Source organism: Coregonus lavaretus, assembly GCF_964263955.1.
Source record: "Coregonus lavaretus genome assembly, chromosome: 10".
Taxonomy (NCBI): Eukaryota; Metazoa; Chordata; class Actinopteri; order Salmoniformes; family Salmonidae; genus Coregonus; species Coregonus lavaretus.
Window position 1 is genome coordinate 6,405,428 of NC_139997.1, and position 18,943 is coordinate 6,424,370.

The following is an 18,943-nucleotide window of genomic DNA, read 5'->3' on the forward strand; positions in this document are numbered from 1 at the left end:
ATATTACTTCAACTACCTCAACTAGCCGGTGCCCCCGCACATTGACTCTGCACCGGTACCCCCCTGTATATATAGCCTCCCTACTGTTATTTTATTTTACTTCTGCTCTTTTTTTCTCAACACTATTTTGTTGTTGTTTTATTTTACTTTTTTATTAAAAAATAAATGCGTTGTTGGTTAAGGGCTGTAAGTAAGCATTTCACGGTAATGTCAACACCTGTTGTAATGTCAACACCTGTGGGTGACAATATCTTTGCTTCGTAGTAAACCAGAGATACTCACAGGCCCTGTGATAGCGGGGCTCTGTAGACGAGGATCCTCCCATTGAGTGGCTTTGGTGTCTGAAGGTGACAAAATAACAGTCAGGAATATGGTTATACTGTATACTGTAATATACCATGACAAAGCAGTAGCAGAAACAAAATCCTCAAATTATTTTGTGTCATTTGTGAGTCAGTGAAATCCATTCCATCACTCACTCAATGAGTCAGTCAGCCACAACACTGAACGCTGATTGCAGACATCCTGCTTGTTAAATTGAGCACACTGAAGCATTGAATAATGAATGCAGGTAACCTGATACGTAAAGATTCAGAGGTACTGATCTATGAGGACAACATTCAGACAGATGGAGAGAGACAGACAGACAGACTAGCTCTACAGTGATACCCAGGACAGACGGAGAGAGAGAGAGAGAGAGAGACTAGCTCTACAGTGATACCCAGGACAGACGGAGAGAGAGAGAGACTAGCTCTCCAGGTTCTTTCTGGATGAGGAAGGGGTTTAGGTGGTGGGCGTGGCAGGGGGCGTGGCGGGGTGTGGCAATGGGAAGATTGTAGAGGCCCCCATGTTGGTGGTGTAGAGACATTTTTTAAGCCAATTTCCTGCAATTCTACACATCTTGCCATGGAGCTGAGAGAACATTTTGCAGTTTTAAAGCAAATTTCCTGCAATTCTATGCATTTTGCCATGGCGAATGCTGTGTTCTTTTTCTCAAACATAACAAAATCAATACAGCTAAATTAATTGTTTTGGGAATTTTCGATTCTCCCTCACTTTTATTTTGGTCATTGTTAGTTCTCAAAGATTAGATTATTAAAAAATATAAAAAGGTCCATTATCTTTTATAGAACATTTTTATCTGGTTTTAGCAGTTTAAGATTACACTGAAAACGTTTTTCCATCCTGAAAACTAATACATTTGTGTGTGTTTATATATATATATATATATATATATATATAGTATACAAAACATTAAGAACCTGCTCTTTCCATGACAGACTGACCAGGTGAATCCAGGTGAAAGCTATGATCCCTTATTGATGTAACTTGTTAAATCCACTTCAATCAGTGTAGATGAAGGGGGAGGAGACAGGTTAAATAAGGATTTCTAAGCCTTGAAACAATTGAGACATGGATTGTGTATGTGTGCCATTCAGAGGGTGAATGGGCAAGACAAAAGATTTAAGTGCCTTTGAACAGGGTATGGTAGTAGGTGCCAGGTGCACCGGTTTGAGTGTGTCAAGAACTGCAGCGCTGCTGGGTTTTTCACGCTTAACAGTTTCCCTTGTAATAATAATAATAATAACATGCCATTTAGCAGACGCTTTTATCCAACGCGACTTACAGTCATGTGTGCATAAATATTTACGTATGGGTGGTCCCGGGGATCGAACCCACTACCCTGGCGTTACAAGCGCCATGCTCTACCAATTGAGCTACAGAGGACCACATACATTGTGTATCAAGAATGGTCCACCACCCAAAGGACATCCAGCCAACTTGACACAACTGTGGGAAGCATTGGAGTCAACATGGGCCAGCATCCCGGTGAAACGCCTTTTCTAAAATTGATTAAATTGCTTTTTTCCCCTCATCAATCTACACACAATACCCCAGAATGACAAAGCAAAAACCAGTTTTTTTGACATTTTTGCAAATGTATTAAAAATTAAAACCTGAAATATACATTTACATTTTACATTTTAGTCATTTAGCAGACGCTCTTATCCAGAGCGACTTACAGTTAGTGAATACATTTTTTTTATTTTATTTTTTTATACTGGCCCCCCGTGGGAATCGAACCCACAACCCTGGCGTTGCAAACGCCATGCTCTATCAACTGAGCTACATCCCTGCCGGCCATTCCCTCCCCTACCCTGGACGACGCTGGGCCAATTGTGCGCCGCCCATGAGTGCGCCACTCAGAGACCTGTCCCGAAGCCACACCTGCATTGTCTTGGCTGAGTGATTAGGGTCGTTGTCCTGTTGGAAGGTGAACCTTCGCCCCAGTCTGAGGTCCTGAGCGCTCTGGAGCAGGTTTTTATCAAGGATCTCTCTGCACTTTGCTCCGTCCCTGCCGCTGAAAAACATCCCCACAGCATGATGCTGCCACCACCATGCTTCACCGTAGGGATGGTGCCAGGTTTCCTCCTGACGTGACGCCTGGCATTCAGGCCAAAGAGCTCAATCTCGGTTTCATCAGACCAGAGAATCTTGTTTCTCATGTCCAATCAATTGCATTTACCAAAGGTGGACTCCAATGAAGTTGTAGAAACATCCAAGGATGATCAACTGAAACAGGAAGCACCTGAGCTCAATTTCGAGTCTCATAGCAAAGGGTCTTTAATAAGTGTGCAAACATTTCTACAAACCTGTTTTGACTTTGTCATTATGGGGTATTGTGTGCAGATTGATGAGGACAAACATTTATTTAATCCATTTTAGAGTAAGGCTGCAACGTAACAAAATGTGGAAAAAGTCAAGGGGTCTGAATACTTTCCGAATGCACTGTATATACTCACCACCCAGTTTATTATTAGGTACACCCATCTAGCACCGGGTTGGACCCCCCTTTGCTTCCAGAACAGCCCGAATTCTTTGGGGCATTCTAAAAGGTGTCGGAAACGTTTTGCCCACAGGACTGCCGCTGACTGGATGCATTTTGATTGTCGCATTATTCTCAGTAAACCCTAAACACTAACGTCCGTTTCTGTGATCCTGGATGTGGCACGCCTGGCACCGACGATCATACCATGCTCAAAGTTGCTCAGGTCACTCGTTTTACCCATTCTAACGTTAAATCAAACAGTAACTGAAAGCCTCGATGCCTGTCTGCCGGCCACGTGACTAAATGTCTGTAGGAGCGATACATTTTCGTGAACGGGGTGGTGTACGTAATAAACTGGCTGATGAGTGTATTCTTATTAATTTTTACACTTTTTGGACTTAGGCGACCCGAAAAAACGCTTAGGGAGGTTAGTGAAGAGGATAGTGGTCCACAGGGATGGTAGTGATCCCGGGGACTTCAATGGCGGAAAAAGAGAGAGAGAGACACTGTCTGACTGTTTGAGAGGGGGAGAGAGAAATTCTTCAAGTATCCAAGAGAAAGAGATAGAAAACAATCAATACGTTAACACAGAAGAAAGGGAGAGCACTAGAACTTACTGTGGTCGATGTAGAAGGTCCTGCCGTCTGCATGCACCCGTTCCTCCCAGCCAGGCTAGAGAGGAGAGGAGAGGAGAGAGCACAGTGAGTAACTGACTCAGACAGACGGGGGATGACAGACAGCAGGGAAGGAGTGACACCTGGTAATACCAGCACATCCATCCAGACCAGTACACCATCGATACAGTGACAATCCAGACCAGTACAGTACACCACCATCGACACAGTGACCACAGTGACACAGCGAGCCACAAACACACTGACTGTCAGTGGGACTGTGGGACAGAGCGGGCCAGGGGTGAGATTAGATTAGTCCACTAGCTTCAGTCTGACCCTGTCCCAGTCTCAGTCGGGTAGAGAGACGGCGGTGTATCAGGAGGAAGACCACCATACCATTACCTTCGCTTCATATGGTGGAGACTGGGAAAATAAAGGGGAGGTCACTCACATCATGCAGCACACCAGAATAGAGTGGACAACTACCCTCTTCACTACCCTCCTTGAGGACCGCTACCCCCTTCACTACTCTCCCTGGGGACCACTACCCTCTTCACTACCCTCCCTGGGGACCACTACCCTCCCTGGGGACCACTACCCCCTTCACTACCCTCCCTGGGGACCACTACCCTCCCTGGGGACCGCTACCCTCTTCACTACCCTCCCTGGGGACCGCTACCCTCTTCACTACCCTCCCTGGGGACCACTACCCCCTTCACTACCCTCCCTGGGGACCACTACCCTCCCTGGGGACCGCTACCCTCTTCACTACCCTCCCTGGGGACCGCTACCCTCTTCACTACCCTCCCTGGGGACCGCTACCCTCTTCACTACCCTCCCTGAGGACCACTACCCTCTTCACTACCCTCCCTGGGGACCACTACCCTCCCTGGGGACCGCTACCCTCTTCACTACCCTCCCTGAGGACCGCTACCCCCTTCACTACCCTCCCTGGGGACCACTAACCTCCCTGGGGACCACTACCCTCTTCACTACCCTCCCTGGGGACCACTACCCTCCCTGGGGACCACTACCCTCTTCACGACCCTCCCTGGGGAGCACGACCCTCCCTGGGGAGCATTACCCTCTTCACAACCCTCCCTGGAGAGCACTACCCTCTTCACAACCCTCCCTGGGGAGCACTACCCTCTTCACGACCCTCCCTGGAGACCACTACCCTCTTCACGACCCTCCCTAGGGACCACGACCCTCCCTGGGGACCACAACCCTCTTCACGACCCTCCCTGGGGAGCACTACCCTCTTCACGACCCTCCCTGGGGAGCACTACCTTCTTCACGACCCTCCCTGGGGAGCACTACCTTCTTCACGACCCTCCCTGGGGAGCACTACCCTCTTCACGACCCTCCCTGGAGAGCACTACCCTCTTCACGACCCTCCCTGGAGAACACTACCCTCTTCACTACCATCCCTGGGGACCACTACCCCCTTCACTACCCTCCCTGAGGACCACTACCCCCTTCACTACCCTCCCTGGGGACCACTACCCTCCCTGGGGACCGCTACCCTCTTCACTACCCTCCCTGAGGACCGCTACCCCCTTCACTACCCTCCCTGGGGACCACTAACCTCCCTGGGGACCACTACCCTCTTCACTACCCTCCCTGGGGACCACTACCCTCCCTGGGGACCACTACCCTCTTCACGACCCTCCCTGGGGACCACTACCCTCCCTGGGGACCGCTACCCTCTTCACTACCCTCCCTGAGGACCACTACCCCCTTCACTACCCTCCCTGGGGACCACTACCCTCCCTGGGGACCGCTACCCTCTTCACTACCCTCCCTGAGGACCGCTACCCCCTTCACTACCCTCCCTGGGGACCACTAACCTCCCTGGGGACCACTACCCTCTTCACTACCCTCCCTGGGGACCACTACCCTCCCTGGGGACCACTACCCTCTTCACGACCCTCCCTGGGGAGCACGACCCTCCCTGGGGAGCATTACCCTCTTCACAACCCTCCCTGGAGAGCACTACCCTCTTCACAACCCTCCCTGGGGAGCACTACCCTCTTCACGACCCTCCCTGGAGACCACTACCCTCTTCACGACCCTCCCTAGGGACCACGACCCTCCCTGGGGACCACAACCCTCTTCACGACCCTCCCTGGGGAGCACTACCCTCTTCACGACCCTCCCTGGGGAGCACTACCTTCTTCACGACCCTCCCTGGGGAGCACTACCTTCTTCACGACCCTCCCTGGGGAGCACTACCCTCTTCACGACCCTCCCTGGAGAGCACTACCCTCTTCACGACCCTCCCTGGAGAACACTACCCTCTTCACTACCATCCCTGGGGACCACTACCCTCCCTGCGGACCACTACCCCCTCCACTATCCTCCCAGACACTGAACATTGTGCAGTCTGGGGGGCCTGAGTGGGGGCTTGGGGACTCTGATGGAGAATGAGAAGGGGGTGATGGGGGGACGAGCATAGAGAGAGGAGGGGGGGAGCGATGGGGTGTGGGTGAGACAACACAGTCATCCAACCATCATGCCAGTTATGAGAGAGTCTGCAGCACGGGGCACAGGGCAGGCAGTCACAGTAAGACAAGGCAGGCAGAGGGAGGCTGCGCTGTACGGTTGCATTCAGCACCAACCTCCTCTGGTAGGTTTGGTAGGGTCTGCCAGTAAGACGGGCGTGGCACATAAGACGTAGACGTCCCCCCCCCACGCCATGGAGAGAACAGAGAGAAAACAAAAACACCACTACTGCCAGGAAGCCTCATTTCATTTAGAAGAATAAGGGGTGTAGCTACATGTCAAGTGTGTGCATCCTCCTCGAAGTGGTTTTCAAAAATTGTGAGAATTGCTTATACCTATTACTTATACGCAGTGGCGGCTCCTGAAAAAATTCTCAGGGGGGGCAATTTTTCTGATGATTTAGGTGACCTACACCCAGAACCTAGGGGGGCTCCGTAGAAAAAGTTGCTTGTTTTGGGCTTTTTTTCACAGGCCTGGTTGCTTATTTGTCTCGCAAGATCTGGCAACACTGAAGTGGATCTTTAGAACTACATTTTGTGGAATGTAGGATATGACCAAAGTGCTACTTAATAAAACTTCACACACTGGATTAGCCGGCTGAGGATGTGGCGGTTCTTGCTAACCTCATCGTTGTGGCGGCGGACAGCTAGCCTGTATCCCTCATCCAGTTGAGTGGCAATGTTCACTCTCCCCAAAGCAGACAATCTCAAACAGCTATCCATGTGGGTCTTTGACAGCTCATGTTTCTTAATCTTTTCTGAAAGATGGTGCATGTCCGTTACACCAGTCGCTGTCCAAGCGGTGCTGTCTGCCGTGCCGCCTTCAGGGTGAAAGAGTAAGCAGGGGTAGCAGAAGACTGCATTAGCTACATCGCAGCCTGCTAGCCAGGTTTTTCGTTCGTACCAATTTTTGGAAAATCCTCGGGTGTAGGACTTTCCCCCTTTAGTAGAAACCTGTTGAATTATTAAATTTGGTCTGGGAGGTCCTAATTGTTTCGTTGCCAATTTATCTTGATTTGTTCGCCGACAAAAAGGAACTTCTTTCAAAGAGACAATCGAGTTGCACTGAACGCTAGCCATCTTGACAGTAGTACGTGAATTGATTGACGCTGCTACCCGCTCTTTTCTTAGTTACGTTCATGGTTATGTTACGTATGACGAAAGCGCGTAAGTGCAAGCCCTCCCGGAACCCATAGAGATTGTATTGAAAGCTCTGATATTTGAAAAAAAAAGATTTTACATGAGAGTCTATGAGAGACTTCTGGGGCGATTTTCAACCTGACTGAAATCGCCCCAAAAGGGGCGGGGCCATTTGAAGCACGACTTTAGCCTGATTGGACATTTAGTGGCAGGTCAGACGTCTAGATTAGAACACTGATAACTACTGTTGCCGTGATATAATTGATTAGAAAAAAAATCCCTTCCTTTTCCCGTTTGGCAGTGCGTCGCCCATATCGCCCTAATGAACACACCCTTCCTGCTTATACGTATGGATGTAACGATTCACTGATAAGCATCGGTCCCAGGTTCAAATGTTCAAGATATGAGCGCATCGTTCTGCGGTACCCCAAACCGATCCAAATGTAGCATGCATCGGTCAGGAAATAGACTCAAACGTTACGAATTGCCGGTTCACTTTTTAGTTTAAAAAAAGTATTACTTTCTTTCAACCTTCAGAAAATACCTTATATTTTGTGACAACTGCGTCCTCTCCTTCAGTGTCAAACTAAGCATGTTGACAGTCATTGATCTACAAGCCATTTTGCAGAACAACCCCAGGCAGTATCAGTAGCCTTGTCAAACTGCACGCTGACCAACGAGAGGTAGGCCTATTCCTGATCTGGCACATCTGCTCGTCACCTTCAGCATTCAAATGTTTGTATAATGATCTGCGCGGAATTAGGCTTCATTAGTTGAGTGACAACCAATGTAATTTGCTAGGTTATTTTTTATCAAATGCATGGCTGAAAATATTGTTTTACCGGAATAAAAGTAGCCTTAAAAATGAAAGCTAAAGAGACTACAGTCATCTGCCTATACATGCTGATCTGGGCTTACATTAGATTATATTTGGATTGTTCAGGTTCACCATCAGCAATAGTTTTGGTAGTTTTGCTTGAAACAATCAGTATATATGGTCATTTTTAGATATACAGGGTATATAAAGTTATAGTAGATGACCAGTTTCCCCCCCTAACATCCCCCTAACTGATAGTGGGGTGGTAGATGTCCAGTTTCCCCCCCTAACTGATAGTGGGGTGGTAGATTCCCAGTTTCCCCCCCCTAACTGATAGTGGGGTGGTAGATTCCCAGTTTCCCCCCCTAACTGATAGTGGGGTGGTAGATTCCCAGTTTCCCCCCCTAACTGATAGTGGGGTGGTAGATGTCCAGTTTCCCCCCCTAACTGATAGTGGGGTGGTAGATTCCCAGTTTCCCCCCCCTAACTGATAGTGGGGTGGTAGATTCCCAGTTTCCCCCCCTAACTGATAGTGGGGTGGTAGATTCCCAGTTTCCCCCCCTAACTGATAGTGGGGTGGTAGATGCCCAGTTTCCCCCCCTAACTGATAGTGGGGTGGTAGATGCCCAGTTTCCCCCCCTAACTGATAGTGGGGTGGTAGATGCCCAGTTTCCCCCCCTAACTGATAGTGGGGTGGTAGATTCCCAGTTTCCCCCCCTAACTGATAGTGGGGTGGTAGATGCCCAGTTTCCCCCCCTAACTGATAGTGGGGTGGTAGATTCCCAGTTTCCCCCCCTAACTGATAGTGGGGTGGTAGATTCCCAGTTTCCCCTCCTAACTGATAGTGGGGTGGTAGATGCCCAGTTTCCCCCCCCTAACTGATAGTGGGGTGGTAGATGCCCAGTTTCCCCCCCTAACTGATAGTGGGGTGGTAGATTCCCAGTTTCCCCCCCTAACTGATAGTGGGGTGGTAGATGCCCAGTTTCCCCCCCTAACTGATAGTGGGGTGGTAGATGCCCAGTTTCCCCCCCTAACTGATAGTGGGGTGGTAGATGTCCAGTTTCCCCCCCTAACTGATAGTGGGGTGGTAGATTCCCAGTTTCCCCCCCTAACTGATAGTGGGGTGGTAGATGCCCAGTTTCCCCCCCTAACTGATAGTGGGGTGGTAGATGCCCAGTTTCCCCCCCTAACTGATAGTGGGGTGGTAGATGCCCAGTTTCCCCCCCTAACTGATAGTGGGGTGGTAGATGCCCAGTTTCCCCCCCTAACTGATAGTGGGGTGGTAGATGCCCAGTTTCGCCCCCCTAACTGATAGTGGGGTGGTAGATGCCGAGTTTCCCCCCCTAACTGATAGTGGGGTGGTAGATGCCCAGTTTCCCCCCCTAACTGATAGTGGGGTGGTAGATGCCGAGTTTCCCCCCCTAACTGATAGTGGGGTGGTAGATGCCCAGTTTCCCCCCCTAACTGATAGTGGGGTGGTAGATGCCCAGTTTCCCCCCCTAACTGATAGTGGGGTGGTAGATGCCCAGTTTCCCCCCCTAACTGATAGTGGGGTGGTAGATGCCGAGTTTCCCCCCCTAACTGATAGTGGGGTGGTAGATTCCCAGTTTCTCTTATGGTCTACATACACCATAGACATATAGAGTTGAAGTCGGATGTTTACATACACTTTAGCCAAATACATTTAAACTCAGTTTTTCACAATTCCTGACATTTAATCCTAGTAAAGATTCCCTGTCTTAGGTCAGTTAGGATGTGAAATGTCAGAATAATAGTAGAGAGAATGATTTATTTCAGCTTTTATTTATTTCATCACATTCCCAGTGGGTCAGAAGTTTACATACACTCAAATCAGTATTTGGTAGCATTGCCTTTAAATTGTTTAACTTGGGTCAAACGTGTCGGGTAGCATTCCACATGCTTCCCACAATAAGTTGGGTGAATTTTGGCCCATTCCTCCTGACAGAGCTGGTGTAACTGAGTCAGGTTTGTAGGCCTCCTTGCTCGCACATGCTTTTTCAGTTCTGCCCACACATTTTCTATAGGATTGAGGTCAGGGCTTTGTGATGGCCACTCCAATACCTTGACTTTGTTGTCCTTAAGCCATTTTGCCACAACTTAGGAAGTATGCTTGGGGTCATTGTCCATTTGGAATACCCATTTGCGACCAAGCTTTAACTTCCTGACTGATGTCTTGAGATGTTGCTTCAATATATATATATCCACATTATTTTCCTTCCTCATGATGCCTCCTGTAGAAAAGCACCCCCACAGCATGATGCTGCCTCCCCCGTGCTTCACGGTTGGGATGGTGTTCTTCGGCTTGCAAGCCCCCCCTTTTTCCTCCAAACATAACAATGGTCATTATGGCCAAACAGTTCTATTTTTGTTTCATCAGACCAGAGGACATTTCTCCAAATGTACGATCTTTGTCCCCATGTGCAGTTGCAAACCGTAGTCTGGTTTTTTTATGGCGGTTTTGGAGCAGTGGCTTCTTCCTTGCTGAGTGGCCTTTCAAGTTATGTCGATATAGGACTCATTTTACTGTGGATATAGATACTTTTGTACCTGTTTCCTCCAGCATCTTCACAAGGTCCTTTGCTGTTGTTCTGGGATTGATTTGCACCAAAGTACGTTAATCTCTAGGAGACAGAATGTGTCTCCTTCCTGAGCGGTATGACGGCTGCGTGGTCTCATGGTGTTTATACTTGCGTACGATTGTTTGTACAGATGAACGTGGTACCTTCAGGCGTTTGGAAATTGCTCCCAAGGATGAACCAGACTTGTGGAGGTCTACTATTTTTTTTCTGAGGTCTTGGCTGATTTCTTTTGATTTTCCCATGGTGTCAAGCAAAGAGGCACTGAGTTTGAAGGTAGGCCTTGAAATACATTCACAGGTACACATCCAATTGACTCAATTGATGTCAATTAGCTTATCAGAAGCTTCTAAAGCCATGACATGACTTTCTGGTATTTCCCAAGCTGTTTAAAGGCACAGTCAACTTAGTGTATGTAAACTTCTGACCCACTGGAATTGTGATACAGTGAATTATAAGTGAAATAATCTGTCTGTAAACAATTGTTGGAAAAATTACTTGTGTCATGCACAAAGTAGATGTCCTAACTGACTTGCCAAAACTATAGTTTGTTAACAAGAAATTTGTGGAGTGGTTGAAAAAATGAGTTTTATTGACTCCAACCTAAGTGTATGTAAACTTCCGACTTCAACTGTACATAATTTACACATACACAGATCCAGTTCAGAGAGGCCCAGCTCATGAGCTCCATAAGCACCAGACTTTAATTTAGAACGGAAAATGAATGTGATTATGCAACAAATGTTCCTATTGCATCGAACCGAATCGCATCGACTCGTTCCTCTAATCAAACCGAATTGTTTCAAACTAAAACGTATCGTTCCCTGTATCGTATCGAAGCCCATTTATCTAGATACGTATCGAATCATCTTGAAAGGGAAAGATGCACATCCCTAGTTATACCTAGCCAGTCTCTTTAGATCTACAGAGTTCCTCGGTGGTAGAGGCTAGAGATCGATTCACATTTGGAATTCAGCAATACTCTCATTTCACACTGTGCCCGCCCGGCTTGCTTCATTCCTACACTCAAAATCAAAAGGTAAAGTGTGCTTTCACTCCAAAGCTTTGCCAGGCCAGGCCATGACTTAAGCAGTTCTACAATAGCAACCTCAAAAAGGAGGACCAGGCAATATGTCAGCAGGTATTAATTAGGGCTCTGACGATACCAGTGTCGCAATATTTTTTCCATGGCAAAAATGAAAACAAGAAGCAGATCGCACTCTTTGGTCCTTTAAAAACCTGCTGCATGTAAAATATTGTGTGCTACAGCTTGGAAAATAAAGTAATGGGACTCTGTTTATCTGAAGAAGTTATATCCACTTCGTGTTTTGTTTCCTTGTCCCAATACTAACGAGTATGGTGATACTGGTATCGTCCCTGCCCTAGTTATAATCTTAGAACAGAAAATTATTCAAAGCAACAACAATTAATGCTGCACATTTTGTACATTGATGATTTCACACCATTCTGTAAAGGTGATATGTGATTGTTTCATGTTTACATTTTTTTTACATTAAGATATTGCAGAGGAAAGGTGAGCTGGAGAGTGCTTGGTCCTTCAGGATATATAAAGATTATGAAGGGCTTATAAAGGGTTCATAAGAGGTTATGAACTGTACTTACAGGAAGAGGCCCCAGGTCACCAGGTTCCAGAGAGGCCTTTGTTCTCATGTGGACTGGATACTTCAACCTCGGGTCCTCCTGATGGGGAAAGAGGAGAAAAGAGGAGACGGAGAGAGAGAGAAAGGAGAGAACGAGAGAGAAAGGAGTGAGTGAGAATGGAGAGAGAGACAGAGGGAGAACCATCAGAATGTTAAAATCTAAATAATCCAATGTGCTGTCAATTTGACACAGGAGGGGGCAATCATTTAATTTCAGAGAGATAACTATCCACACAATCTTCCTTAACCACACAAAAATTAATTTCCCCACTTCGTCTGGAAGAAACCCCATTCAATACCATCTCTCCTATTACACTCGAATTGATTCATTTTTCTCAAGAGGTCCAACTACTGCATATGCTGAGTGGGGTTGACGAAATGAGATTGAGAATTGTTTTGATACTACTTTTGGACACCAGAGGTCGGCATCGCCCCCTTAGAAGACTATCCCCTGGCTTTTCAGTACACTGTAGACTAGAGCTGTTGGCTCTGACACTTTGGTTTTAAAAACGCCACAGTCAGAGCAGCTCCACTAGACTAATTGATGATAATTGCATTAAGACAAATGGGTCTGCACAGAAAGCATTTTTTAGGCTGTTCGCCAACTTGGCAGAACATCACCATCGCCAATTTGCATTGATCAACAATCTGTATAAAAGCCAGATTTAGCCAACCAGCTAATGTTCATCTATAGTCCCTGGGCAGGTCAATAAAAACATTTAAAGTACTAACAGTCATAAGAACATAAAACAAATGGTTAGCATTATTATCAGACAGCAGCAGTTAACAGGGCCAAGGGGAAGGGGTAGGGCCAAGGGTCAAGGGCCAAGGGGAAGGGGTAGGGGTAGGGCCAAGGGGTAGGGGTAGGGCCAAGGGGTAGGGGTAGGGCCAAGGGGAAGGTCCAAGGGGTAGGGGTAGGGCCAAGGGGTAGGGGTAGGGCCAAGGGGAAGGGGTAGGGCCAAGGGGAAGGGGAAGGGGTAGGGCCAAGGGGAAGGGGTAGGGCAAAGGGGAAGGGGTAGGGGTAGGGCCAAGGGGAAGGGGAGGAGAAGAAGAACTAGAAGTATCAGTATCATCTCACCCATGTGGTGAGCCTGCTGTTGTGGTCTATGAAGAAGGGTCTTCCGTTGGGTGCTATCCTCATCTCCCACCCCGGGGGCAGGAAGCTCTGCTGGGACTGGTGTCCTGACTTGGGGGAGCTGTAGGGGGAGGGTTGGGGAGACTGGGGGTTGGAGAGGGTGTCCTTCACCGCCCGACGCACCGCTATGTTGTTGGCCGCCCCCTAGAGTAGGACAGAACCCAATTGGACAGATTATAATGTGAATTAAGGACTCATATTGATGTCTTTACCTCCTGTGTGCGCACACCAAGGACATTCCTAGCAAGTAGCAACAATTTGTTGCACGGCAATAGTGTTCTGATATCTACAGTCTTCCTAACTTCCTAATCACTTTTAAAGCAAACATGTTCAACTTAATTAGGCAAGTACCTAAATTCCCCTTAAAAACACATTCTCTTTCTGTTCCTTGATGATATCTGACTTTTAATACGAGAGAAAAGATAGTCTTAATTATTCTGTTATCTCCTATGAAAAATGTTAATTACCACTTTGACAAGTTGAGGACTTCACCTCAATCTACTCTCTCTGTCAGTCTAAGAAAAACACCTCCCCAGTCCCTCCTCTTCCTTCCAATCTTTAATTAACTCTCCTACCAGTTTACCTCTCTAGACACAGTTCCGCCCCACTCTGAGCGGAGGCTGCCATTAAAACAACTTTTTTCATTTTGTATTTGCATTGTATTACCGTGCCAACTGCTAATTGAGCCAACAACCTTGATCACCTGGTTTCTAAGGTAATGCAGCATAATACATGTGACGTGAGGCCCGTTAGTGTAATTAACTGTGGGCTTACCAGCCTCTTCTGCCACCTTCTCTCTGTAGCGTCCGAACAGTTTGGACTACACACTAATATGACCCTTCTGTGGAAAGGTGAGACTCTCACGAACACGTACATGTCGGTTGTTTTGCTAGAACGCCCAAAAGCCTCACAAGACTCATCTTAAGGTCCCCGGTACCAGTTGAAAAAATGAATGGAAGTACAGTGCATTCGGAAAGTATTCAGACCCCTTGACTTTTTCCTCATTTTGTTAGGTTAAAGCCTTATTCTAAAATTGATTAAATTGTTTAGTTTTTTCTCATCAATACACCCATAATGACAAATCAAAATCATGTTTTTAGACATTTTTGCAAATTTATAAAAAATCTAAAATGGAAATATCACATTTACATAAGTATTCAGACCCTTTACTCAGTACTTTGTTGAAGCATCTTTGGCAGCAATTACAGCCTCGAGTCTTCTTGGGTTTGACCCTGCAAGCTTGGCACACCTGTATTTGGGGAGTTTGTCCCATTCTTCTCTGCAGATCCTCTCAAGCTCTGTCAGGTTGGATTTGGAGCGTCGCTGCACAGCTATTTTCAGGTCTCTCCAGAGATGTTTGATCGGGTTCAAGTCCGGGCTCTGGCTGGGCCACTCAAGGACATTCAGAGACTTGTCCCGAAGCCACTCCTGCGTTGTCTTGGATGTGTGCTTAGGGTCGTTGTCCTGTTGGAAGGTGAACCTTCACCCTAGTCTGAGGTCCTGAGCACTCTGGAGCAGGTTTTCATCAAGGATCTCTGTACTTTGCTCCGTTCATCTTTCCCTTTATCCTGACTAGTCTCCCAGTCCCTGCCGCTGAAAAACATTCCCACAGCATGATGCTGCCACCACCATGCTTCACCGTAGAGATGGTGCCAGGTTTCCTCCAGACGTGACGCTTGGTATTCATGCCAAAGAGTTCAATCTTGGTTTCATCAGACCAGATAATCTTGTTTCTCATGGTCTGAGAGTCCTTTAGGTGCCTTTTGGCAAACTCCAAGCGGGCTGTCATGTGCCTTTTACTGAGGAGTGGCTTCCGTCTAGCCACTCTACCATAAAGGCTTGATTGGTGGAGTGCTGCAAAGATGGTTGTCCTTCTGGAAGGTTCTCCCATCTCCACAGAGGCAAGACCATAAGCAAATAGGTAAACTGGGATATGACTAAAGAGTTAATCAGGGTGATTTTTCCACCAATAGACAGCTTAGACTGAGGTTTTTATACTACACAAAAAAAAAAAAGGCCCATAATCTTTCAGAACACAACAACGTTCCCCTGAATACAAGGCTAAGCTCACACGCACAGACAACCCGACACACACACAGTGATGACAGAGGTTAACCTGATAGGGCCAACAGCTGCGAACCTCACTTAATCACGATTATGTAACATTTCAACATCACCCGAACACAGGTCACTGACACACCTTCTAGATGACCCAAAGAAACATTGCTCTGGTGCTCTCCTTCCGCCTGGATATCTAATACAGCACCCTCTATAACCTACAGTTGAAGTCGGAAGTTTACATACACTTAGGTTGGAGTCATTAAAACTCGTTTTTCAACCACTCCACAAATGTCTTGGTAACAAACTATAGTTTTGGCATCTACTTTGTGCATGACACAAGTAATTTTTACAACAATTGTTTACAGACAGATTATTTCACTTATAATTCATTGTATCACAATTCCAGTGGGTCAGACATTTACATACACTAAATTGACTGTGCCTTTAAACAGCTTGGAAAAATCCAGAAAATGATGTCATGGCTTTAGAAGCTTCTGATAGGCTAATTGACATAATTTGAGTCAATTGGAGGTGTACCTGTGGATGTATTTCAAGGCCTACCTTCAAACTTCAAACCACGTTCATCTGTACAAACAATAGTACGCAAGTATAAACACCATGGGACCACGCAGCCATCATACCACTCAGGAAGGAGACGCGTTCTGTTTCCTAGAGATTAACGTACTTTGGTGCGAAAAGTGCAAATAAATTCCACAACAACAGCAAAGGACCTTGTGAAGATGCTGGAGGAAACAGGTACAAAAGTATCTATATCCACAGTAAAACGAGTCCTATATCGACATAACCTGAAAGGTCGCTCAACAAGCAAGAAGCCACTGCTCCAAAACCTCCATAAAAAAAGCCAGACTACGGTTTGCAACTGCACATGGGGACAAAGATCATACTTTTTGGAGAAATGTCCTCTGGTCTGATGAAACAAAAATACAACTGTTTGGCCATAATGACCATCGTTATGTTTGGAGGAAAAAGGGGTATGCTTGCAAGCCGAAGAACACCATCCCAACCGTGAAGCACTGGGGTGGCAGCATCATGCTGTGGGGGTGCTTTGCTGCAGGAGGGACAGGTGCACTTCACAAAATAGATGGCATCATGAGGAAGGAAAATTATGTGGATATATTGAAGCAACATCTCAAGACATCAGTCAGGAAGTTAAAGCTTGGTCGCAAATGGGTCTTCCAAATGGACAATGACCCCAAGCATACTTCCAAAGTTGTGGCAAAATGGCTTAAGGACAACAACGTCAAGATATTGGAGTGGCCATCACAAAGCCCTGACCTCAATCCTATAGAAAATTTGTGGGCAGAACTGAAAAAGCGTGTGTGAACAAGGAGGCCTACAAACCTGACTCAGTTACACCAGCTCTGTCAGGAGGAATGGGCCAAAATTCACCCAACTTATTGTGGGAAGCTTGTGGAAGGCTACCCGAAACATTTGACCCAAGTTAAACAATTTAAAGGCAATGCTACCAAATACTAATTGAGTGTATGTAAACTTCTGACCCACTGGGAATGTGATGAAAGAAATAAAAGCTGAAATAAATCATTCTCTCTACTATTATTCTGACATTTCACATTCTTAAAATAAAGTGGTGATCCTAACTGACCTAAGACAGGGAATTTTTACTAGGATTAAATGTCAGGAATTGTGAAAAACTGAGTTTAAATGTATTTGGCTAAGGTGTATGTAAACTTCCGACTTCAACTGTATATGGGTAATAAAACATTCTCAATCAAGTGGTGGCAGAAATCAAAAGACATCGTTAAAAAGACAATCTTAGAAAAACACATTCCACTGCCACGGAGTTCTCAGAAAGCGTATTATCAACACATTGAACTGAGAATATATGACACCATTTGTCATCTCTTAAGAAGCATCATAAAATGTTATTCTCAGCCATTCTATATTGCTTTCCCTTTTCAGAAAGTGTATACAAATGATTCAATGCCACAATAAGGCTTAACAAAGGGTATGACAGACAGAGATAACAGGGTGAGCTTTGTCCCACACATCCCATTCCCTTCCAGCCTAAAGCTTGCTTCAGATATTAAAGCAGTGACGCAGCAGAGCCACTCAATCTATTGTGACATACGTCCGCGACTTTTAGATGAGGTTGATACATGTAACAATGGGCTGTGTAGACTGTCACGTCTGTGGTTGTGGACTCTGGGAACCAGATTATATTTTCCGGAAGCTCAATTAAGACACTTCCTTCCACCCATAGCCTGGGGGCGAGGTTAACACACAGGGGATGTAACAGAACCCTGTTGTGTGGTTTATCAAATCACACATCAGAGCCGTCAGGTCCACCACATAATATGTCCCTCTTCTTACATCTAGTGCACTTTGGCTTATTGCATCATGTAACCAATAAAGTTGGGCTGTGCCCTACTGTCACAAAGCCTAGACCAATCACAGGTAAACGTGTCACATGGAGAACAAAAACAAAAGCTTTCATTGCATAAGCTACGTCCCAAATGTCCCCCTGTTCTCTATGTAGTGCCCAACTTTTGGACCAGAACCCAATACGGACTATGTAGGGAATAGGTTGCCATTTGGGATGTAGCCTTAGTTCACTCTGGGTGGAGAGATCATATGTTGAGGGGATTAGAAAAGGGAAAACATGTTTCCCTGATCACAGCTAAACCAAGCCATGCCTCACATGGTTCAACAGAGTCAGATTTCAGCCATTGAAATCCATTATGAAATTCAGATTACTGAATTGAATGACATTGCCTGAAGGTAGCGGTGTTTGTAAACTAAATGTACGCTTCAAAATGATCTTCAGATGAAAGACGCTCTCACACCGTAACATAAGATTAAACTGAAGGTGGTGAAAGTACTGGCAGATGAGGAGTAAATGAGGTAAATAGCATTACAATGGTCAAGGGAAGAGAGGAGCAGAGAACAGTGGCAGGCAGCAAGGCAGCAGAGTGTTACTGAACCTGAAAGAGACAGGCAGTTGAAAGGACATGAGAATGTTAGAGGAAGGAAGGGAGATGGAAGAAGGGCTGAACCTGAAAGAGACAGAGGCAGTTGAAAGGACATGAGAATGTTAGAGGAAGGAAGGGAGATGGAAGAAGGGCTGAACCTGAAAGAGACAGAGGCAGTTGAAAGGACATGAGAATGTTAGAGGAAGGAAGGGAGATGGAAGAAGGGCTGAACCTGAAAGAGAGAGGAGAGGTAGAAGGATATGAGAATGATAGACGGGAGGAAAGGAGATGGAAGAAGGGCTGAACCTGAAAGAGAGAGGAGAGGTAGAAGGATATGAGAATGATAGACGGGAGGAAAGGAGATGGAAGAAGGGCTGAACCTGAAAGAGAGAGGAGAGGTAGAAGGATATGAGAATGATAGACGGGAGGAAAGAAGATGGAAGAAGGGCTGAACCTGAAAGAGAGAGGAGAGGTAGAAGGATATGAGAATGATAGACGGGAGGAAAGGAGATGGAAGAAGGGCTGAACCTGAAAGAGAGAGGAGAGGTAGAAGGATATGAGAATGATAGACGGGAGGAAAGAAGATGGAAGAAGGGCTGAACCTGAAAGAGAGAGGAGAGGTAGAAGGATATG

General features: G+C 46.4%; 1 protein-coding gene across 5 annotated transcripts in view; it reads right to left on the minus strand.

Annotated features, from left to right (window-relative positions):
* The window catches only part of nedd4l (NEDD4 like E3 ubiquitin protein ligase), a 111,499-nt gene that overhangs the window by 19,170 nt on the left and 73,386 nt on the right, over positions 1-18,943 (minus strand). For all 5 annotated transcript variants that reach the window (XM_084170926.1, XM_084170924.1, XM_084170923.1 and 2 more), the window contains 4 exons: positions 13,242-13,442; positions 12,126-12,203; positions 3,448-3,502; positions 283-341 (listed from right to left, as the gene is read on the minus strand). In XM_084170926.1, the coding sequence (XP_084027052.1) occupies positions 283-341; positions 3,448-3,502; positions 12,126-12,203; positions 13,242-13,442 (393 nt within the window). The remainder of the gene's footprint in view (positions 1-282; positions 342-3,447; positions 3,503-12,125; positions 12,204-13,241; positions 13,443-18,943) is intronic.